The sequence below is a fragment of the Anoplophora glabripennis genome, unplaced genomic scaffold (genome assembly GCF_000390285.2).
Source record: "Anoplophora glabripennis isolate ALB-LARVAE unplaced genomic scaffold, Agla_2.0 scaffold815, whole genome shotgun sequence".
Lineage (NCBI taxonomy): Eukaryota > Metazoa > Arthropoda > Insecta > Coleoptera > Cerambycidae > Anoplophora > Anoplophora glabripennis.
The window spans coordinates 9,769-34,518 of NW_019416961.1; the positions used below are offsets into that span (position 1 = coordinate 9,769).

General features: G+C 34.2%; 1 protein-coding gene and 1 long non-coding RNA gene across 2 annotated transcripts in view; one reads left to right on the forward strand and one right to left on the reverse strand.

Annotated features, from left to right (window-relative positions):
* Positions 1–9,089: 9,089 nt before the first annotated feature.
* LOC108912633 (rho GTPase-activating protein 44) overlaps positions 9,090–24,750 on the reverse strand; it is a 60,729-nt gene continuing 45,068 nt past the window's right edge. Inside the window, exons 4-5 of the mRNA XM_018717931.2 lie at positions 16,089–16,305; positions 9,090–13,200 (exon numbers count right to left, since the gene is read on the reverse strand). Of these exons, the coding sequence (XP_018573447.1) occupies positions 11,438–13,200; positions 16,089–16,305 (1,980 nt within the window). The 3' untranslated portion in view covers positions 9,090–11,437. The remainder of the gene's footprint in view (positions 13,201–16,088; positions 16,306–24,750) is intronic.
* Positions 22,392–22,778, forward strand: LOC108912634. Its single transcript, XR_001964565.1, has 2 exons — positions 22,392–22,484; positions 22,717–22,778. It is a non-coding gene; the product is annotated as an uncharacterized LOC108912634 (long non-coding RNA).

The following is a 24,750-nucleotide window of genomic DNA, read 5'->3' on the forward strand; positions in this document are numbered from 1 at the left end:
CATGCATATTAACATAAGAAAAAGAAAATGAAGGCGTAGAAATTGTTCTAGTACATGCAAATAAGTTCTAAATAATCTGATATCGAGAGTTGATTCCTGCCATAACTCTTCTTATTGCACAGTATCAATTACAATGTTTATATTAAGCCTTTAAACAATCGAGTTCACTGATCTGGTCACTCTAATGTGTATGTTACAAATCTCTAATGTGTATGTTACAAATTATATCAGATGGATGGTTTTCCAGAGAAAAAACATCAACAAATACGTAAAACTAAAGACTCAAAATGTAAAATTTCATTACAAACTTTTGATATAATCTCCGAGGATTGGCTTCAGTAATAATTTATTAGTGTCTATTAGGTATTAGTTTTGCGCAGATTGATTTAAAAACTAAAAAAACTTTCCCTAACGCCTTTTCAAAAATATTAAAATGGTGTATTCGATCATAAACTAGTAGTTAAAAAGTGGTCCGTCATTTTATTAGCTCTTTTAATTCACGATTTCAGAATTATAACCCGTTACGATCCGAAAAATGTAATGTATAGAACTAGGGCAAGGTTAAGATTTTTATAAACCAATACATTACATTCTGTACTGTCGTATTCCACACTTCGAGCGAGCTTCAGGATTTCAGAATACCCCGTATATTCATAGAAGTCATAATCTTGTACCTACGGATATGCCGGAGACCGCTGAATTGGAAGGGAGGCGAAACAATCACATTCACCTACCTTTCCAATTCAAACCAAAAACCCGCCACGGTTGCGAAATCAATCGCCGTCGGCCGGGCAGAATGAAAAAGCCTCTATAGGAGTCTTGAGACATCGGTCCTCACGGCGATAGCGCTCCCAGAGCGTTAAAGACCAATTTCACCGACCTTTCCAGTGTCACCCGCATCGCGACCGATCTCGCCTGGGTCTGCCATCCCGGCGCGCAGTGACCACTGCCGCTGCTCTCGCAACCTGCAGTCGAACCCCGGGACGCTTCACGATGACATTTGGAAATGGCCATTAGAAATTTCACCACCCTTTTGAATTGGTCAAGGACGCTATCGCCAATAACTCCAAAAGTTATTGAGCGATCGGTGTCAAAATTTAATGCAGCACTCCTCAAGTCGCTAGCATTATCTTACTAAATTTTCGTCCGAATCGGATGAGCCAAAACGCCGTTATACGGGGAAACGCGGATTTCACGTTTTCCGCGTTTTCAGCCGTTCCGCTCATTCGATCTCGGCCGAACCCTCCAACCACACTAGAGTATCGCTAGGTGGTTGTCATATCCAAATTCGAACCGAATCGCCCGACTACTAACGGCCAGCTAAGCCATAATAGGTTTTCACGCCTTTAGAGCTGCCGCCGAAAGTATCCGCGCGATCTCGGTCGAACCCTCCAACCACGGCACTATGTCATGCCGTGTATCTACAGACAAAATTTCAAATGAATCCATCAAGAAATAAGACCTCCGTAAGCCCTTTTACGAAGACGGGGAAAATTTCACCGATGTTTCCAATTTCCCCGTCTTTGGGCCGAAAGGACCGTCTTCCGAAGGTTCCACCGCTCTGGCGGTTGGATGCGATGCTCGGCAGCCTAAGCCGAGACCGCGGGTAGAGTTTTTCCCAAACCGGGAAAAAACTCCAAAATCCCCGACGCCGACATCGACTATCCGGAGAGGCCAGAGGGGAACGAGTCCCGGCGTTGATGGGGACGATGGATGATTTTGGTTCGAGATTTTGGCGGACAATTCAAGGCCCGGTCCGCCAAAAGTATGGAAATCCCACAAAAGTGATCGAACGTCTACTTTTGACGTTTACAGTACTTCAGTGGGAGTACATGAGACGGAAAGCGATACAGAGCGAATTGTAACAAATCTTATTCATGGTAAATAACTTGTATATGTTAATTGTGAATCTTTGTTGTTTATTAATTTTATTCAATATATACTTTTAACATATCTTCCACGGTTTGATTGAAAAAACCCTGTCATCAAGCTCAAGAACTTTGGAGCTCAAGCTCACAGGCTCGCTTCACGAGGCTTCCGTCGAGGCTGCCATTCCTCGACGTGATATTGATAGTGCTTTGCAACCACTACTCGCTTAACGAGACAACCACCCGAGGTAGCCTAGCCTGAGGTGAAGACCCTGTTCGATAGCCCCCTGCATCGAAACAGCGGTAAACTCCAGGATCCACTTGCGACCTGCGAAACCGTCCGAGACTGACCACCTCCGACGAAGATCCTGTGCGATAGCCATTCGCATCGACACAGCGATACTCCAGGCTCCTCCAGAGACCTGCGTCCCGCCCGAGGTAGCCCAACCTGAGGCGAAGATCCTGTTCGATCGCCCCCTGCGACGAAACAGCGATACTTTCAGGCTCCTCCAGAGACCTGCATACCGTCCGAGGCTTGCGACCCTCCGACGAAGACTTTGATTCCGACTGTGCCGGCTCCATCGAGAGACCCGCACCTCGGTACAAAGTACACACATAGGCTCCTACGAGACCTACAATTCAGACTCCATTGAGATCTGCAAATCCGAGGCAATCTTCCTCGTCAAACTTCTAGGCGGTCACTCGTCGAGGCAACCTTCCTCGTCAAACCCCTACGAGGCATTTACTTTGTGACCCACGGGCACAAAGCAATAGTACGCACGTTATTGTGGCGGCGTACTTCCAAATTTAGTAAAGAAGTTATCCTTACTTCTAGGGCTCCCTCGAGAGACCCACATTTAATAGTAGAGTCAGTGCTTACTACAAGACGTCTACAAGACTTTCGGAGCAAAAGAGCTTGCTCCGACATTGTCGTACGGGGAAGATGAACCCCTGCGACGCGACTACGAAATCCAGTGCTACGAGGATTGGTGCCCTCGAAGGTAATACTACGAATAATAAATTAGATCGTGTGAGTATGATCAAGACTGAGCTGGACGAGACCTCGTCCCAAATCGGAGAGACCAGCGGTCACACGAACTGCCCTCACACCTGTTTGCCGGCGAAAGATCTCTCGACATTCGGGGTGAAAGAGGAAATGGCCTCTCCTGCCAACGCTATATCGATGCTCCGCGAAGAGTCTGAGGGACCGAAGATGGTGGCTCGCGGAAGTACGCGGCACGGCGCAGCCACAGCGCCGTACGCGTTGAGGTCCGCTGCTACGCGAGTTACTGGCACCATCTCGACCACCCCTCACGACGCACTCGCGGATCCGAGTAGCAACCAAGAGTTACCACGAAGTGGGTCACCCACAGATACTCGGGACGAGGTTCAACCTACGTACCAACTGGTAGGGTCCGGGGAATCCCATGAGTCCAACCACGGTTCACGGTCTGGCCCCGATAGCGGCCTACTTCCGAGGTCGGGTGTTTCGGAACGTGAGCTAGCCGTCGGTGACGACGCTACAGTTCATTCAGCTTTTTTACGAAGTGGTATCCAGCGGGAGCAATGCGCATCGCGTTCGGGTGCCATAGTAAGCGAAAACCCCTTAGCCGACTACGTCATAGGTGACGAAGCCGGCCTTTTTTATCAAAACAATACTTTTACGTCGCCCGTCCATTCTCATGATTTCCCCCGAACATACGATCACCGCCTAAGTGGTCCATATCAAGAAAGTCTAACCCGACACAGCGCTCAACGCGGAGCTCGACATTCTTCGTCGAGATCTCCCCCGCGAGCTCGTGTCCTAGACACCACGTCTGTAGGTCATATACACCACAGATTCCAGTCGTCAGAGAATATAGTGCGACCGGGCGTCGATAGCGACGATCCCCGTGAACTCCGTGCGTTTCTGCCGCGGAGCCCGGTCAAGGGAACTGACATCCCAGATCATAGGTTGCGACATGGTTTCCAACGAGGAGCTCGATTAGAAGTCCCGATGTCTCCACTGAGGACCCATGCCGACCAAACACCGCATTCAGATCATATTCCGCGACATGGCGCTCGACATGGAGCTCGAAGTCCAGCTTCGACGTCTTCGCGGCGAGCCCATGTTGCTAATTCCCCGCACAATTCTCAAACATTAGACACAAACGGTCATATACCACGACATGGCGCCCAACGTGGAGCTCGATTCGAACTTCCGAGGTCTCCACCGAGAGCCCATGCCGTCCTTACCGATCCCATCGATCATATTCCACGACAGTACATTTAACTTTTTAGGACTAAGATTAAGGTTAAGTTACGGCTAAGTTAGGACTAATACTTTTTTATAAACTAACCATAACCATCAGAAGAGGTAGGTAGTAAATGAAGATATATTTTATTGCAAAAATGATTGCTTTGTAAAAAAATCATTAGTTCCAGTTATTATTGGGTACAAAACTAAATTGAAAATAATTTTACTGGATTACACGAATTTTGAGGTTAGATTTTATTTTATGCATTTGCAGATTAGTCAGTATCTAAAAAAGATATGATTTGTAACAAGAATAACAAAAAATAGCTTAAAACTTACACAATATATTTTATCACTTATACACAATTACACAGTACACAAATATTAGGACGGCATTAGGCACTAACAATTCATTTTATTTCTTGTTACAGCCTAAATTTTCTTTTAGAAAATAATGGGTAATCTGATAATCGAAGATTGATATTTATTATGTTTGCCACTTAACATTTCCTTGCTTTAAAAACTAAAAGATATATTTTCAATTAGAGCTATCCATAAATGGAATACAGTAAGTTTCAATTTGGCATAAAAATATTTTATCGTCATACATGTAGATTTCATTGTGACATTTTTTTATTATGAGAACAAAAAATTTTATTCAGGAATTCAAAAACTTAGTTGACAAGGCAAATGAACATCGCGTTACAGATATAATATAAGTTTTTTCAATTGAACTCCCTGAATATTTTTACATATGTATAGAATGGAATGTTTATGATTAAAGCAATATAAAATTTGACGAGTCTATCTCTAACAATAAAGGAGAAATAGATGATAACAAAAATGTGCCACTAACATAATTTCATAACAAAGATTTATTGTCCGGCAAATAGTAATACTTCCTTTCTATTACATTAGGTTCATTGTTTTTACCATATCTTCCTTACAATTAGAGATAAAATATAAAATCTTATATCACTACAATATAGGACACATTCTACACAAATATGTAAAACTGTATCATTTAAAATAACACATATTAATCCTATATACAATGCGTCCTAGAAGTAACGCAAAAAATTCGTATTTTATTTTGTGTTGCATTTTCACAAAAACGCTAAAACACGTCAATTAGTAAATAGGAATTGTCGTTTTGTCACGTTGCTTAAATAGCACTGCCAAATTTTTTAAGCATAAATGGATAGCCCTTTTGAAGGGAAATTCGTCGATTTAGGGTTTGGCCTACTTCGACAGGTGCGAAAAAAAGCAACAAAAGTAGGTATCACAAACTGATGCGAGAACAGTGCCACAGCAAAAAATGTGTTTTGGTTGATTGTAGCTACATGTTTCTATGTAGATTGGGTAGGTTCACCCGATCACAGCGGCTAGGAATTGTTTTGAATACGACAGTTAACGAATGCAAGAGTGCCTCATATCATTGTGATAGTTACAAATACCATAACTTTACATTACGGTGTTGCGTTTAAGTGAGAAACAAAGAATTGAAATCCTAATTATGGTTGGATGCAGAGATAGGATCCGTAATTATGATGAAGTATGTCAATTGTCCAATGCCAAGTATCCAGAACAACCAATACCTCCGTCTACAGTATGCAGATTAATACGCAAATTTGAAGACGCTGGACATGTTAGAGATCTGGCTAGATCCGGAAGGCCAACAATAGTGCCGAAAAATGATAGGCAAAATGTTATGTTTAGCTGTCACTGAAAATCCACACACTACCGTTCATCCTATCACCGAAAACGCCAACATATCAATACATAAAAACATGTACCTACAATCATCGAAAACACAAAACATTTACAAATTCCCATTTTTTTGCTGTTGCACTGTTCTCGCATAGGTTTATGAAAAATACCGCAAAAAAGGTTTAAGCAACGTGACAAAATGACAATTCGTATTTACTAATTGACGTGTTTTAGCTTTTTTGCGAAAATGCAACACAAAATAAAATATGAATTTTTTGCGTTACTTCTGGGACGCACTGTATATATATTATATCTATTTACTATAAAATATTCAAAGAATATAAGGCTAGGCATGTCATTGTNATTGTTAGAGTCAGATTTATGTTTAATAAATATATATATATATATATATATATAACCTGATGTCCTCCCAACATAAGTCTGTAAGTTTATACTTCCTTTATTTTCTATTTCGAAAAATAACGGAGAAAATAGGAGGTGACACTTATGGTGGATCAGGAAGTATATACATTCCATAGAAAATTAAATTCTGCAATTTGCATTCATAGTATGTTAAACTTAAGCCGTATGCTATAATCATAGGCTGTAAGACTTAATTCGTAACAGGTGCATTTATAATGTAGGTAAAAAACTTAATTCGTATGCAAGCACAAGAGGTGAAGAACTGCCAGTTAAGAAAAAATTTAAAATATGTTAAAAATGCAATTTCTATCTATCATTATGGGCGAGTATTAGATGGTATTAGACATATGTAGTTAAAACCCTCTTTCTGCATTCTGATTAGTTATTGTTTTTATTTGAAATAGATTGAATTAGGTATCCTCTAGGATTTGTAGATACCGATGTTCTCCGATGAAATTCAACCTTTGCAGTCTATGTGACGTTTATCAGCTAGTCGTACATCACAATTATTATACACAATGAGAAATAATTTGAAAAATTTTTTTGTATCAGAATTATCGGATACAGAATAAGTTCCTTGGGAAAACAATGTGGTATACAACCGTATGTGTGTCCAAGAGTATGATTGGTTTGTTAAATTTTTGTAATAAATTACTCAATATGAATTGAACTATTGTTTTAATGCTTACCATCCTACCCATACCTGTAAATATTCGTAAAACCGTAAGTAAAATTTTCTATAAATAATCAGACTTTTTTATGTAACGCAACAAAATCGGATACACCAACTAAAATATAATCAAATAAATGAGGATAATATTGTATTAAATAAATACATATAGTTTCATCCATTAAAATTTTATTTTGAAAATGTTAACGACAAAAGTTAGTTTAGTCTCTCATAACTCACAAATTTCTAATATGTCTTGTGGTTTTAGCAAACGGCTTAAGTTTTTTGTTCTATGAATCCAGCTTTATTCCCAATTTTATTTAGTGTTTCTTAACAAGATTAAAGTTCTATAACTTTTCTAATGCAATCAATGAAATTTTCTTAACATTAGATAAAGGATTAACAAAACAGTTTAATCGGAAGTATATTAAATTTTGCAATTTAGAAACAAAGGGTCTAGCCAGGATATATGGTCCCCATGACTAATGTGTAACATAATATAAGTTTTAATATTAGCTTACAATGAAAACATCATACATACCGCTTTTAGCGCCGGTTTAAAATACTTTTGGTTAACGTGCAGAGGTTATTTTTCCAATTAAGTTTTCTCACAAATTACAGCAGATAAAAATATGGAACCAATCAGATCTTTTAGAAATATTTCAGAGAATATTATAGATTTTCTTCAGATTTTTGCATGATTTTCAGTGGTCTAAAAAATGGAAAATAATTTTGAAAATTTTTTTTCCAAATTCTTACATACTTCCACCAATTAAAAAAATTGTAGATATTCTATAGAGTATGTACTTTTACTACAACAAAGCTCATTAAAATCCAAAAGGCTCTTTTTACGTAATAAAATAAAAACCTTATTTTTACTAGTACCTCTACATCATTTCCATAATAACTTATACATTTAAGGAAACATATACTTACCCCTTTACCTACTGCATATATGATATCTAAAAATAATGTCAAAATATACATCTCAGCATATATTTAGTAATATGTATATTTATATAGCTAACTGTGTGGTGTGTGATGGTTTTCACTTGTCTACTATTGTTTTCTATACCACACAACCTATTTTTCGTATTCAAATAAAGTACCCATAGTATCACATATCATTCCTTTTTATCCTGTAGTATTAATAAAATCTCATGCGGCTATGTATTTAATGAAATATAACAACTATCAATTTTTTTTTAAACTGATTAAGCAAGATTATACAGGGTGTTTATTAAGTACTTGTACAAACTTTAAAAGGTGAAACTTTCACTAATTTTAAGATAAAAAGTTCATATAAACATGGGTCTGCGGTGGCTTGGTTCTTGATACAGGGTGCCCAAAAAAAATTTTTGTTTTGCAATTATTGGAATTATTAGTAGTAGTTTAGTCTTAGTCTTGTAAATGATCTAAGTTTGTCACATCACAATACAATCAATAAAGACTATTTTTTTCACTTATTTTTGAAAAACTCTTAATGATTGTACTTCCAAATTCCAACGCAGGTTTAATTTTAAACCCGTTTTTTTACAAAACGGCTGCTTTCAGTTACAAGTACTAAGAGTACCTTTTATACCTAAAATTGAATGGAAAATAGATATATTGAGTCAAAAATGACATGCAGTGCTGCACAAAAAAGTTATGGTTATTTAAATCCAGGTGCAACACTGTATGTGGCGCCCTCTAACATTAAATAAAAAACTAAGTAAATATTTGAGTTTCTCATTATCGATATTCCCAGTTTCTCGAATTTCATCAAGTTGTCATGTTATTGAACAAAAATATCAAAATACCAAACAAAAAATTTTTTTGGGCGTCCTGTATCTCAAGAATCAAGCCGTTGTGGACCCATGTTCATATAAACTTTTTATCTAAAAATTAGTCAAAGATTGACCCTCTAAATTTTGTGCAAGTACTTAATAAACACTCTGTATATTACTTAATGTTAATTACAATATAATGAGATGTATATTTTAACATTATTTTTAGGTATTACATATGTAGTAGGCAAAGCTGTAATGTATAATGCTTCCTTAAACGTGTAAGTTATTATAGAAATGAGGTAGAGGTACTAGTAAAAATAAGGTTTAAAAAAAATTATCAAAATTATTTTCCATTTTTTTAGGCATTGAAAATTATGTAAAAATCTGAAAAAAATCTATAATATTCTCTGAAATATTCCTCAAAGATCCGCATTGGTTCCATTTTTTTATCAGTTGTAGTTTTTGAGAAAAATTAATTTGAAAAATTCTGCACGTTATCTCTAAAGTAGTTTGAGAACTTGCGCTAAAAGGGATATGTACGATGTTTTCATTGTGTGCTAATATCAAAACTTATATTACTTTACACATTAGTCATGGGGGCCAATCACCATGCTTATCCGGCTAGACCCTTTAAACAAATAATTCACTTTATAAAAATAATGCAGGTTGATTCATCGAAAGTGTAAGGTGTAGAAAATAATTTATCGAGGAAAAATACTTTTAAAAACATTTGAAATTGTATTAATAAAATTTCTAATTAATCATTATCTATTAGATTTAGACGAAAAATTGATCATTCTGAATATGGACTTCAAACATTTACAGAATACCTATAACTACTTCACCAATAAAGCACCGATTGAAAATATGATTTAAGTTTCTAAAGAAACGCCACACAGTGGGAAATATGGGAAAAATTCTACGTACTCTGTACTGTACTGTACAGTGGTAATTTCTCTTTTTATTCTTCTTCAAAAATGCTTAATTTTATGATCCTGGTGCAATAATTTGATATAACTATATAGGAATTTTTAAATCGAGTGAGAACCCATTAGCCTCAACACCAAAGATAATAATTAGGTATTTAAAAATAAAATGAAAATTTTTGTAATACAGTATAGACTCTAATACGAACTAATTAAGGCTTAAAGGGATAAGCTCGAATTACTGATATTTTCGGATTACTGGATAGTAAATATGTACATATATAAATGTTTATTTACATTCATATAATATGAATTAGATTTTATGTGTTACTGAGAAGGCAAAAAATAACAATAAAACCAAACATTATCGTCAAATTTATTAAAAATTAAAAAGAAGACTTTAAAAAACCATTGAAACAGTTTAATAGTTACAAAAGAAATCAGTGATATGTTTGCTTTTTAGTACTCATTTCTTTCTTGATAATTATGCCTGCAACATGCGGAGCAATGTTACTTGTTGAGGAGGACCATTGAAACGGGCATTCGTTGGGCCGGATTAGTGGATATTTGAATTAAGGTGAGTTCGGATTAAAGAGTCTATATTGTATTGAATAAAAATTAGAAGAAAAAACAAAAGAAAAAACAAAAAGAAAAATAAATAAAAAAAAACAGAAAAACAACCCTTTTAAAGACTGCTACCTTGACGCGGTAAAAGGGATTAAGTCTTATATTAATAAGGATATCGAAATGCAATCCATCGAATAATTTCGGTAAATATAAATTTTCAGTTTGACAGTTTAGCTTAAATTGTTGAAATTTTTATAATTTATTGAATGAAATTTTATCTATCTAAATGTCCACTTACTTCTGTGGATTTGAGACTAAGTTTCAAGGGTTTGAGGTTAGGTTTTTATGGACATAACAGGTTTGAGGCTTCAGAAATACAAAATATTAGCCCAGAATAGAGTTTTCAATGAGTTACATTCTTTGGTTTGGAAAATATCCTTCTATTTACTTTCTAGTTCAGATTATTTGGATTTGAGGTTAGATATTCCAAAATAGAGGTTAGGGGCTTCAAAAATAAAAAATATAAGTCCCAGAAAACAGTTTTTAAGAACTTTTATTATTTGGTGTGCAACATACACATTCTATGAATTTCTAGCTCGTTTTTAGAATTTGATGTTAAGTTTTGAGTGTTTGGAGTTAGGTTTTGAAAGGTTTGAGGTTAGGTTTTTATGGGTGTAAGTTTATGGTTTTGGAGTTAGGAAATGTAAGCTCAAAAATATAGTTTTCAAGGAATTATACCCATAGATTTAGAAAAGTCAGTGTTACTTTGTGGTTAGATTTGATGAATTTGAGGTTATGTTTTTGGGTTCAGGTTTAAGGTTGAAAAGTATTGTGAAGCTACGTGATTATTTTCGTTGTTTAATCAACCTCAGTTACGAAATTTTTTATGTTTATTTTTAAATACCGAATTATTATCTTTGGTGTTGAGACTGATGGGCTCTCACTCGATTTAAAAAATTCATATATAGATAGGTATATATTTGAAGAATAAAAAAGAAATTAACACCATTTGGTTAAAATAGCCGTGTGCAAAATTTTTGCCATATTTCCCACTGTGCGCCAGTGGGAATATTAAGTGGTACACTTTGTAGACGAAGGAAAATATTTGCAATAAGAAATGTTTGAATGAAAGTTCAATATTTGTTAAGATTATTGAGTTACCACAATAATTCATAAAATGTATTTATAACATGCTTTGATAAAACATTTAACAAAAATTAATGATATACCTATGCATATATCATATCTATGTATATAAATATATAAAATCATACTTCGGGCGGAGGGGGTGGTGGTTGCGTCGGTTTACTTAAATTCCTAGATGACACAGATGATGCCTGCATACAAGTATTATTTTCTCCTTCCAAGTCCATAATGCTACCATCTGATTTTGCACGTATGTGACTACTTTTTCTATCACAATTAGTTGAATATTCATTTTCAATACAGTTTAATTGTTCATTGGATTTGGTTTTGTATTGGAAATCACTAAGAGTATGTGTATTTATTGACTCCTTACTATTTACGTTTATTTTCATTGTAGTTATGGTACAAATGGGACGCTCATCAGCTTTATTTTGGGATTTGTTATTTCCATCTATTTTTGTCACCGTTTTTGTTTTCTCCGCACACTGAATATCATGTTTCGCTGGAGCTATTTCATTATCTCTTTTTATATTAATAATGCTCGGGTGCATTCTATCTGCTACGTTATAAAGGGAACAATGGGTTTTTTTAAATACTGAATCTGTATTGTCAGACTTCTTTGTTAGGGACAGTGGTCTAGCTGGAACTTCCGGTTTGGTTGGCCGGTTAACTAAATTTTTTTGCCTCAATTGATTGTCGATATTATCAGCAGTTTTATGTGAATTTATAGTTATCGTCAAAATTTTGCTGTTATCACTTAGTTTGTTGTTGTGTATTTGATCAGAGGTACCAGTAAACTGATTTGTCGAATCTACAGATACATTATGTTTGGCTTCTTGACAAAATGAAGAATGTACTTTTGGACTTGATTGATTATTCGTACCAATTTCTTTTCTATCTAGAATACAAACTCGTTGCGAATCTTTGTCTAAAATATGTGCATTTTGGACAGTGACCTCTAAACTATCGCTTTGTTGTTTCTGATGTGAATCGATTATATCTCTGTTAATATTTTCATTTGAATTTTCTTTAAGCGAATAATCTGCATTAACACCTGCGTTAACCATTAAATTGTCCAAGTTCTTATTATATTTGCTGACGTCATAACTTCTTAATGAAATGTCTTGATCCATTTTATTTAACAAATTTGGCGGTATAGGTGCCGATTTTTTTTTTCGTGTATTCGGTTTTGGACTTTCAGGTTTTAAATCATTATATATTTTATTATATCTCGTAGTTTCCTCATCATGAAATAGCCTCGAAAGATTTACATATTTAGCCACATCACTGGGAAACAATAAATCGGCTTCTTTAATAAAAAATTCTATTAACATATTTATTAAAACACAATTTCCCATGTTAGCGCTTTCCTCTTCATCTTTACACCACAACAAGTTAGGTGACAAGACAATAGCAATATTTGAAGCCGACATTTTGTTTTCAGGATGTTGACTGAGTTTAGAAAGAAATTGAATTAGGTAAGTTAAATTGTCTTTGTTTTCCTGTGGCAACTTTTCTAGTATATTTTTAATAGTTTCCATTCTCTGAATTCCTTGGTATTGCATAGCATTCATCCATTCTTTTTGCAAGTAATAGGTAAGAAGAGGTTCAGGCAATTCCCTTAAGTATAATTTTAAAAGACTAGCCAAAACGTGTGCATCCCTATATTCAGGTATTAATACAGAAAAACATCCAGAGTCTATTGATAATTTTAATCGTTTTACTTTTGCAGAACTACCTGCTACTCGGAACAAACCTTCCTCTAGCATACCGTAATGGGAAAGTGCAGATATGCATATTTCTAGAGGATATGCAATTCTTTTACCAGTTATACGAAGGTGTTCCTTTAGGGCTGTACCAAATACTTTTCTTACTGGACTGTTTCCTAAAAGATACATTAACAAAAATATCAAATAGAAAACTTAAAAGGACAAGGTAATTGTAAATTTATTCTCTCATATGACACATTTAACACATACATTATTCGTTTAAATTATTACTAAATTATCACTTTTCTTTTTGATAAAAAAAAATTTAAGAGTTAATTTTATTAAAAAATGGGAATAGACATTCTAAACAAGCTATACAGGCTGTTACAAATTCCCTTCTCACAACAGGGATGTCGGAAACGGTAAATGGGGGCAAAGTTGCGTAATCAGGAGACTAACATTATGCCTCTAAAAAAATCAAGGCTAACATGACTAGTTTTCGAAATATTTGAAAAATAGCATAATCAATTTTTATATGTAGCGTTTCGTCTTTTCAGGATCATTATCAACTTCATTTTTTTAAATACGGAAATTTTAGTACATTTTTTGCAAGCCTTCATGACCCCCAATACTGTATTGCTTCAGCCCAAATCTGATTCAGACATTTTATCTCGAAAAATTCATCCTCAATGTATTCGTTCCAAAGGACCCCGCACAAATCTTATGGAAATTGGGTCCCGGTCAAATTCGCTGAATTTTTGATATGTGATAGAGTTCATCATACTGGTCAATTGTCTCAATGGCCACAAAGCTCAAAAATGGATAGTTTGGCCGGTACAGAGCTTTAAAGCTCCGAATATCCTCCACGGATTTATGTATATGCGCAGTGTGTATAGACTTTTGAAATAGCCTATTTCATTTTTTTTATTATCTAGGTTTATATTTTTGAGGTTGCTGAATTCAGATCTGTTGTTAGATTTTCAAAATTGACAGTTGGCAGCTGTCAAATAGCTGTCAATGTGCTATAATAAAGCCAAAAACTTGTTTTTTTATGTTTTATCTTTCTTTTTTTTTAGTTCGATAAGTTCAAAGACGATATCAAATCAATAACAATGACTATCGGCAGCTGTCATTTAGCTGTCAACAATTCTTCAAAGTCCGGTAATAAAGTCAAAAAATTATTTTTTGTTTATAACTTCAAGTTTTTTAGATAAGTGAATATAAATATGATATAAAATTATGTAGTCATCAGCTTACAGCTGTCAACAAGCTGTCAACTAACTGTCAAAATGCAATAATAGAGCAAGTAACTTATTTTTTGTGCTTAACTTTGTGGATAAGAAATCAAACATGATATAAGTTTATGACATCACTTTTGAACTCAGTGATCTAAGCAACTTAAAGCTTTTTAAAAAAAGTAACTTTTTGACTTTATTATTGCATTTTGACAGTTAGTTGACAGCTTGTTGACAGCTGTAAGCTGATGACTACATAATTTTATATCATATTTATATTCACTTATCTAAAAAACTTGAAGTTATAAACAAAAAATAATTTTTTGACTTTATTACCGGACTTTGAAGAATTGTTGACAGCTAAATGACAGCTGCCGATAGTCATTGTTATTGATTTGATATCGTCTTTGAACTTATCGAACTAAAAAAAAAGAAAGATAAAACATAAAAAAACAAGTTTTTGGCTTTATTATAGCACATTGACAGCTATTTGACAGCTGCCAACTGTCAATTTTGAAAATCTAACAACAGATCTGAATTCAGCAACCTCAAAAATATAAACCTAGATAATAAAAAAAATGAAATAGGCTATTTCAAAAGTCTATACACACTGCGCATATACATAAATCCGTGGAGGATATTCGGAGCTTTAAAGCTCTGTACCGGCCAAACTATCCATTTTTGAGCTTTGCGGCCATTGAGACAATTGACAAGTATGATGAACTCTATCAAATATCAAAAATTCAGCGAATTTGACCGGGACCCAATTTCCATAAGATTTGTGCGGGGTCCTTTATCTAAATTTTTTATTTAGATTTCTACTTTTACTGAATTATAGTACACTCTAAGTGTCGTTAGACCCTGTGAAATCCACCTAGTTATTTAAACTATTACCATTACGTGTTACAATAAAACATTATTAGTTTTAATCCCTATAGTTATTTCTAGGCTTCTCGAGTGCTCAAAATTCAAACAAATTCCGATTTAATTTTTTTTCAGGATATTCATATGCCAAGCTCTTTCATAGTTGAGATTACAGGTATAATAAATTCCGATAATATCACTTTTTCAACATTTGCCAAAACAGAAATATTTTTGAACATTTACTGTAATTTTTTAAAATATCATATTCATTTGGAGTTTTGGTTGTTCATATGCATGTTTTAGAATTAATTTGTCATAATAAAATTAAAATTGTAATGTTTTAATTTTAACGCAACAACTTATTAAGTTATGTATGACCAAGTGATAGTAATAGTTTAAATAACTAAGTGGATTTCACAGGGTCTAACGAGACTTAGAGTGTACGATAATTCAATAAACATAGAAATCTAAATAAAAAATTTAGATAAATTTGGAATGAATATATTGAAGATGAATTTTTCAAGACAAAACGTCTGAATCTGGTGCGAGCTGAGGCAATACAGTATTGGGAATCATGAGCGCTTGCAAAAAATGTAATAAAATTTCTAGGGCCGTATTTAAAAAAATGATGTTAACGATGGTCCTATAAAGACGAAACTTTACATATAAAAATTGATTGCCATTCGATACATTTGTATATTAATTTGAAGGAAGCTTGTTGGGATACCTTTTCCTAAATAACAAGTGAAAAAATACACAATCAAACAAAAATATTAGAGTCGATGAGGTGTAATTTCTACCTACCTACTTCTCTTTAAACATACTGGAAAATTAAAAAATAAGATGTAGATATCAACTCTGATTTTTTTTTTTTAGAGAGAGAATTTACTCATTATAATAACACTTCCCAAGACATAATTCTGTATTTTGTTATATAAGCTGCACAATGCAAGAATATGTTGTACCTATTTTTTTTTCCAGCTGAGGTATTACTGTTTCCAAATTCTTTAAGGCGCTCTCATGATATCCCCGCTGTAACTTTAATAATTGCAATATATACTCGGAAAATTCGTTTTCTTTTGACAATATGTGGAACATTTCAATGGCTAACTGATCTCTACTTTGTTCCACCTTATTATCTGCCTCTTCCAAATCCTCTTTCACAGTTTCCTTTTTAGTTGCCTGTAAAAAAGAAAAAACATAAGTTTGCTGCTCTCTAGCTGTTTACAGTTGTAAAAAATTAGTATCAAACTACATAATTCTTTAAATTAGATTTACATATCAATTATATTACATGAAGTTAAATGATTTTCAAAATCACAAGTTCTGTGCATCATTTCTGACACGAAAAGAATAAAAAAAAAATAGTCCAAGAGCCAGAGGTAAAAAAACTGTTTGAATTTACTAAGCCCAGTTTTTTATAGTTGATTACAGTAGTTGTGCACACAAACATACTGTGGTCAGTCAAGCGAAACTGAGAACAGGTGTCGCAGGTATGCTATCATAGTACCGTGGTAATAAAATGATTTTACTAAGGCTGAGAATCGTTATACAAATTCTATATTGCATATAAATAAAAGTTATGTTAATCAGTCTACTGAATGTGGAGACAGAGCTGGTCAGTCAGCCCCAATGTATTTATGTACGAAAAATAAATAATGTGTAATTCGTTTACTATACTTCAAAACTGTTATAAGGGTTTTAATTGTTATATTAACCATAAACAAAATAGTCAATCGACAATTTTGTGGCACAACGCCCGCCAATCAGCGAAAAAAAAATAAAAATTTCGCGCGCGCCGTCGGCGGCGGCGTATAAAGCGGGCGGCGGTTTTCCTTATTATTATTCAATGAACTATTTACAAATTTTATTTTAAAACCTAACATGACCTTAGAACTAGGTACTAAGCAACCACGCATCCAGTATATGGGATTTTGGTTCCCCGTCGAATTGGTTGCAACCAATTTTTTTCGATAGTATTTGACCTTCTGATAAAAAGTTCTCACAGGCACAACACCCAAAAAAGTCTCCTAGAAGGTCTGGCAGTCGACGAGAGTGTGGATATATGAAAGATATGTTATTTCGCACAAGTTGTATCACCATACTTGATTATGATAAACAAGGCTATCATGTCAGATTCAAGGTCATCTCAAGGTCAAATTGTAAAAAAACCATTAGAGAAATGTGAAACAGTAGGTACATAGATTTTTGAGGTCACTAAATACGAATATCAGATTCGCTTAAGCCTACAAGGTCACCTAGCCGTCATTTTTAAGTCATCTAAAGGACAAAGTGAGAAAAAACCTTTTACTAAGAAGAGCACGACAAATTGTTATACTTGAAAAATATGTCATTCATAAACATAGATACATTATCCATGACGCAGTGGCGTGTCGGGTATGCATCGGGAATTTACGTGATAATTCATGAAAAATCCACAGTACATATATTTTTAGGCTTTATAAAATATTTAGAAAATCAGGAATTGTATAACTACATATTTATTAAATAAAGTTAAGTTAAAAATAGTGTCGTTTTTTTAATTGGAAATTAGGAGTTAATGTAACGAATATCCTCAGGCGACGCACATGATAGAATAGTCCAATCCACGCTCCATTCATAACAAGGCTGCAGTTTGAATTCTGACCAATGGGAATTCGATAAACGCAACCGATGTCGACGAATGGACGAGAGATGGGCGCGAGTGTCATTTCATTTCTTTAGAACTAAATTAACTTAATTATTTTCTCGTTGTTTTACCAGTTCATATGATTTACGGATTTTAAATAAAGGATGCAAATCTTCGCGAGGATAAAACGATATATTTGTTATACATAGTAAATATATTTTGCATAGTTTATACACAATACATTTTTGAACGCGTACGCATCTTTACCCGAATTTGACCTAATCTTCGGGTTAAAGACACACATTGTCCGCCCTCTAGCAATGATACTGTAATTTAAACAAGTAATAAATCGAAAACGGTCTGTAATTTAAATGCAAATTCAGAGAAATAGATAAATCGTTAGTCCAAGTTTAATCACTCTACATCAAACGTCTTTTTGAGACATTTCAGGAAATGAGATATTTTTTCAAATTTCAACCCCCATCCATGTTTATATAAGGTGTATTTAAAGGAGGGGCACAAATGATACCAGAGATTCCTTGGGTGAAAATAAGTCGATTTAACCTAACATATCCCAAGTCGCATAATAAAAAAGATACAGGGTCTTAAACTGAAAAATAAAAAATGGTTTTTCCTTAATAATTTCTATAATTTTAGTCAGAAATGTTTCAAATTTTCAACAGAGAAGTTTTTTAGAGATGGGGAAAAATAATATAATAATGATTTTTGAGTGTCGAGTATGAGGCGCCCTCTGCAGGCAACGTTATGCATTGAGTATGTAGTAACTTTTTTGCCAACCCCCGTATACAGCTTTTATTAACAAAATATGAAATATTGGACTATTTTGAACAAAAAAGGTATACTTATTGAAAATGGCTAAAACCAACCGTTGAGGAGATATTTTTTAATTCATAAATTAGTGTTACGGATTTATACCTCCACAAATACCAATGTTGCTTAAATAAATAAAAAATCGAGTAGGTAAATGTCATTTGATAATACTTGTAAATTTCAATTTAGTCCAGGCAAGTTAGACCAAAATCACCCAGAATACGGCAATTTTTTTTTGATGAACCGATCGAGTTGCGGTTTGCGGCATTGTCTTCGGAAAAATATCAGGAAAAAAGTCTATATATTACACTTTGGGGCTGGAACGAAACTGCATTGTGGGTGCATAAAGTGCATCAATTTTTCCAAATTTTCTAAAAATGGTAAAAATTGACTAAAAGTTGTAGAAATTTGTGTGCACAGGTTTTTTGACCCTGAAAAATATACCCAACGGCCCTGGGGCCCCCCAGGGGGGCAAGCGGGGGGTCTTCTGTAAAACATTGAATAACTGAGTAATTGACTTCTAAATCCCCACCCAGGGGTTTTTGGGGTCGGGGATTTCGATTCTGACACTGAAACATATGTCCGACACTCCAGGGCCCCCCCAGGGGGCAAGGGGGGGCCTTCTGTAAAACACCGAATAGCTGAGTAATTGCCTTCTAAATTTCTACTCAGGGGTTTTCGGGGTCAGGGATTCCGAATCTGACACTGGAAAATATCCATTAATATTAGCTTGTCTAACACTGAGAAAAATTGTCGTAGAATTGGAGAAATCCTGGACAATCCGTTCCCAAGAGACACATTTCGTTAAATCAAAGAAATATTCCTTAAAACCGAAGAATATTTCATGGATCATGGATTTTCAAAAGAATCTCTTGGGCCCGTGCTACTGCGGATAATGCATAACAATTCCCGACAAAATCCGATTATCGACAATGCAGATCTTGTGGGTGCAGGAAGCATGGAATTACATGCACAACTGTTCCAATCCTGAAATAGTCGAAAATGTAATATAGATGATAGTGATGGAGACACTGATGATGAAAATTGTGAATGATAGTGAAAGTGTTAGAGATAAACATATGATAGTAGTTGTCTCACTAATTGCCTTGCAAATAAAAAGAAAATTGGTTCTCAGAATAAAGGTGGATTCTTTTCGACTCATTAATTTCCTGTTAGTTTTTCTTACCCTTCTTGTCTAATTTCTGTAAATTTGCGTGTGTTACAATGTAAAGATAAGCCTACAAGATCATGGTTGGTAAGCGGATGGAGCAGTTTTATTGCAAAAATCTGCCTTTCGATGTTTTCCAGAAAGCCCACCCCACGGGCGTCGTGCATACTTTTTAGTGTCAGAATCGGAATTCCCGACCCCAAAAACCCCGAGTGGAAATTTAGAAGGCAATTACTCAGCTATTCGATGTTTTACAGAAGCCCCCCCCCTTGCCCCCACTGGGGGCTCCAGGGGCGTCGGGCATACTTATCACTGTCAGAATTGAAATCCCCGACCCCAAAAACCCCCGAGTGGAAATTTAGAAGGCAAAAGGCCTTCGGGCATATTTTTCAGGGTCAGATTCGGAATCTCCGACCCCGAAAACCTAATTTCTACAACTTTTAGTAAATTTTTACCATTTTTAGAAAATTCGGAAAAATTGATGCACTCCAAGATGCACTTTATGCAAACGCAATGCAGTTTCAATCCAGCCCCAAAGTGTAATATATAGACTTTTTTCCTGATATTTTTCCGAAGACAATGCCGAAAACCACAACTCGATCGATTCATCAGAAAAAAATTGCTGATTTATTGTCTAACTTGCCTGGTCTAATTTTGAAGTATTAATTTAAACTGTTAATTGATTTTAGTCACTTTTTACCTGCGGCCTAGATAGTAAATAGTTTCTGAATTGATTAAAATAACAAATTATGTATACTAATGACGAGTATGTTGACATGTTGCAAGTATTTTTTTAATGTTGCAAGAACTGTGCTGCTGATGTACGACTGTATCATGCCAGATATCCAGAATATTTGAAATTTTTAAATGAGCAACTTCCAATATTGCTTGAAGACGTGCCACTAGCTACCCGTGAAAACATGTGGTACGCACATAACGGAGAGCTTCTGCTCATTGTACATTAGCTGTTAGACAATGGTTAAATTTAAATTTTCCTGGGAGATGGATAGGTCGAGATAGATCTCCCACCCGTGGACTAGTTTTTATGAGGTCACTTAAAATAAGTTGTTTATTCCAACCCTATTGTCAAAGAATTTTTGCAGCAGCTGAGGAAGTAAAGAATGACATACATATTTTTTCAACAGTTCGTCGTAATTTTAATCGTAGAATTAGACTATGCTTACAGGAAAATGGAAATTATCTTGAAAATATCCTTTAAAAAATCTTGTTTTTTTATATTGTCTGCCAATTGTTTCTCTTAAATTATCTATTGACTGTTGTTAAGTAACTCTTGGTTTTAGTTGTTTTGCTCTTTTTTCTAATACTAATTATTAAACTAACAATAAATAAGTATTTTGAAATATTTTTTCACCTGAACTGTTTTTCATATGAGATTTCTTTAATGCAGGGTATAAATAATTTCACATGCACAAGAAAATGTGTTTTTAAATAAAGACACCGAAAAAACAATTAAATAGAAATTATGCAACAAGTGTATTCACACATGCTAAAATAATAGGCAAAAAAGGTATAGTAAATTTAAAATAGGAAAAATAATGTTGTCTCAGTTGATTCCTGCTCCCCCTTTTGGTCGAATTTTAAAATACAGATACACAACTAATAAGTACTGTGAGGCAATGCGTTCTGAATTTATTAACAAGTGTCTATTTGTACCAACGAGTTGTAACCACTAGAAGGAGCTTTGGATGTATTTGTTTGCGAATGTATATAAATAAATCAGATCTTCAGGAGACACAAATTTCTATTGGTCGAATTAATATTCCCGCCTGCGTCCGCATTTCGACGATTGTCGATGACAGCCGTCAAAGGAAAAGTGTGTAGCCGCTATTAACGTATTTGAGTTTATTTGTGTCTAGTGTGGCATTTTCCTCTTATTGTTGTGTACTTTTTATGTATGGACATTTATTTAGTGCTAAGACATGGTCAGAAAGTGTGTTATTTGTAAAGTTTTATTTAAAAAGGGCGAGCAGCGGTCTTTTGACAGGTAAGTAAACAAGCAACATGGGCGGCGTTTGAGGAATTACACAAGGGTGTTTCACATTTAGTACTTATTAGCAGTGATAAAATACTGACTAAATCATTATCTAAATTATTAAAGATATATTTTTTAATTGTTCAACTTATTTTTTCTTGTTTCAGTAATATTATAAGTATATTATGAGTAATACCTGTAATTTTTAGATTTCCTAAGATTCTGGAAGGGGAAACTTGTGGAAGCTCTCCCTAGATGATGTCAATATTACCGACAACATTTTTGTTTGTTCTGATCATTTTGCGATTAATGATTTTCTGACAAAGCCATCAGGTATAAAGTACTTGAGAGAGACAGCTATTCCAATAATAGCTTCTACTTATAGCAGGTAAAATAACTTTTATATTGATTAAAATATACAAGTTAAAAACCTTTACAGTTACCTAGTACCTCTTTTCCTTTTTATTTAATTTTTATAGATCAGACAATTCTAATAAGGAAAATATTTCTCTAAATGATGTATTGCACTTGCCGCAACAAAAACCAGAAAGTATATCCACATGTTCATCGTCATCGACACTGAGTGCTCAATCAGGCTTGTTATCTACTACAAATAAGGCTACAGATCATCCTGAAATATATTTGAAATTTGGTGACACATCACCAAAACATTGATCAACTTTAACTGCATCAGAAATAGGAATGGAATCACCCAATCGTAATAAAATTATAAACGTGAAGTAAGTTATAAAAATATAATTAACAAAATATATATCCTTTGTATAGTATCTACAACCTATAATTTTGCTATCTGCTTACCTATCTAACATTTTTTTTATTCAGTACATTTTAAAAAATGCCAAGAAAATTCTACCTTGTTACCTATTTATATATTACCATTTTATTTTATATAAACACTACCGTAATTGTTAATATAAAATACATCTGGAATAGATAATTCATCATTTTTAGGAAAAGGCCTTATCCACGATATTTTGGAGAATGCCATACTTCTGACATGGATAGTCCAAAAAGAGCAAGAAAAAATTGGAGTATTTGTAAGAAAAAAATAAAAATGCAAACAATAAAGATCCGAAGTCTGCAGCAGACAGAGTCGTCTAAAAGCCACAATTTGTAGCCTTAATTCTCTTCTGAAATTTCTGTAAAAGAAATATGATAACAGAAACTGCTCAATGTATCAGTTGAAAAATACTTATTCTTTCTGTGTCTGTAAACAATATGTATTTTTAAGAATCAGCACCTGGAATGTTAGGTGAAATCTGTAAAAAATCAAGAAAATGACAATCTCGTAAAAAGTATTCACCTGAGCTTAGGTCGTTTGCCTTAACGTTACGCTTTTATTCAACAGATGCTTATAATTATGCAAGAAGTTTTAACATGGCTTTGCCACATACAAAAACAATTTTTAAGTGGTACAGATCTATAGATGGAACACCTGGATTTGCAAATGCTATTAAATTGAAAATAAGAGAAACAAACAGTGAAATTTTGGGCAATTTGGTATTTGAGGAAACGTCTATAATGCAAAGTGTTGAGTGGAATGGGAAACGATTCACTGGATATGTCGATGTCGGCACTGAAGTATATGGGGATAATATTTCAGAAGCTACGGAAGCCCTTGTTTGTAGCTATAAATAGTCATTGGGAAATACCTGTTGGGTACTTCATGACAAATGGTTTAAGTGATGGAGAATAAGCTAATTTGTTAAAAAAATGTTTAGAATTTTTAAGTGAATTAGGTATCAAAATAGTTTCTGTTACTTTTGATGGTGCTCCTTCAAATATCAAATTACGGCTTTACCATAAATGTTAATGTTAATTTTAATAAGTAGGTAGATTGTAAGTTTGTAGCATTTTAGGTTATTTGTTGACTTATTACCGTTTCAAATTGGTTTTCTAATAAAAACTAGAAAAATAAACCAAACATTTGTCTTTTTAAGATTTCTATAAGTCACTAGTGGGTTTTATAAGTCATAACTTACTAGTGACTTATGACTTATAACTCACTAGTGACTTATAGGCCACATTATTCCTTTAAAACCAAAGAAATTATAGTATCATTATATACAAGTGTTGGATAAAAGCATTTAATTAATCAGTACTGATGTCAAAACAGTTTGAGTATAGTAAAAACAGTTTATTAATTTTACTTCAATTTTTACCGTCTCATTATATCACCAATATGTAAAAATTATGTATAAAATGAGTAATCCTTTCAAATGTGTATTGGTATCTTGTAAATTTTAATATTTTGCCTCTTTTGACAGTACGCCACTGCCGTTGTGTCCCATTGTTTACATTTGACACTATCTATCTTTATTTATTAGGTAGTTCTCTGTTTAGATGTTTGCTATGTTATTGTAAAGTGAAATAAAACACTCTTCGAGTTTTAGCACAGACTAGACTAGATATATTTATGTGTTTTTACTTTATACATACAAGTAATGTTGGTAACATTTTCTTACAAACTAAATATATATATCCGGTGGCGCTAGCAGAGCAAAGCAGGAATTTTCAAATTTGATATAACAAGCGTTCAAATAAAAACGTGGTGAAGTTGGTTCTGAAAATTTGGACGTAGGGCGTAGCGTATAGCAAATGAACTTAAACGTCATCTGTCAAAGCGCTATATCGCCGCTATCAATTTGAATATTTTCGTTTTAAAAAGCGTTTAAAATGGTGTTTTCTCAAGAACAAAAAGTGTTTATCATAGAGTCCTACTTTAGAAATGGACGCAAGATTGATGGAATATGGAAGTATTCTATTGAGGAATGTTTCATAGAATTTCAAAATCAATTTCCCGGCGTTGTTGAGTACAAAATTTTTCAAAGTGCAGTTCAGCGTTGTGTTAATGTTTTTCGTGAAACGGGCAGTGTAACAAGAAAAGAAGGAAGCGGCCGACCTAAAAAGCGGACTGAAGAATTAAAAGAAAATGTCCAACAAATAATGGAAAATGCGCCAAGAACTTCTGTACGTGTTTTATCA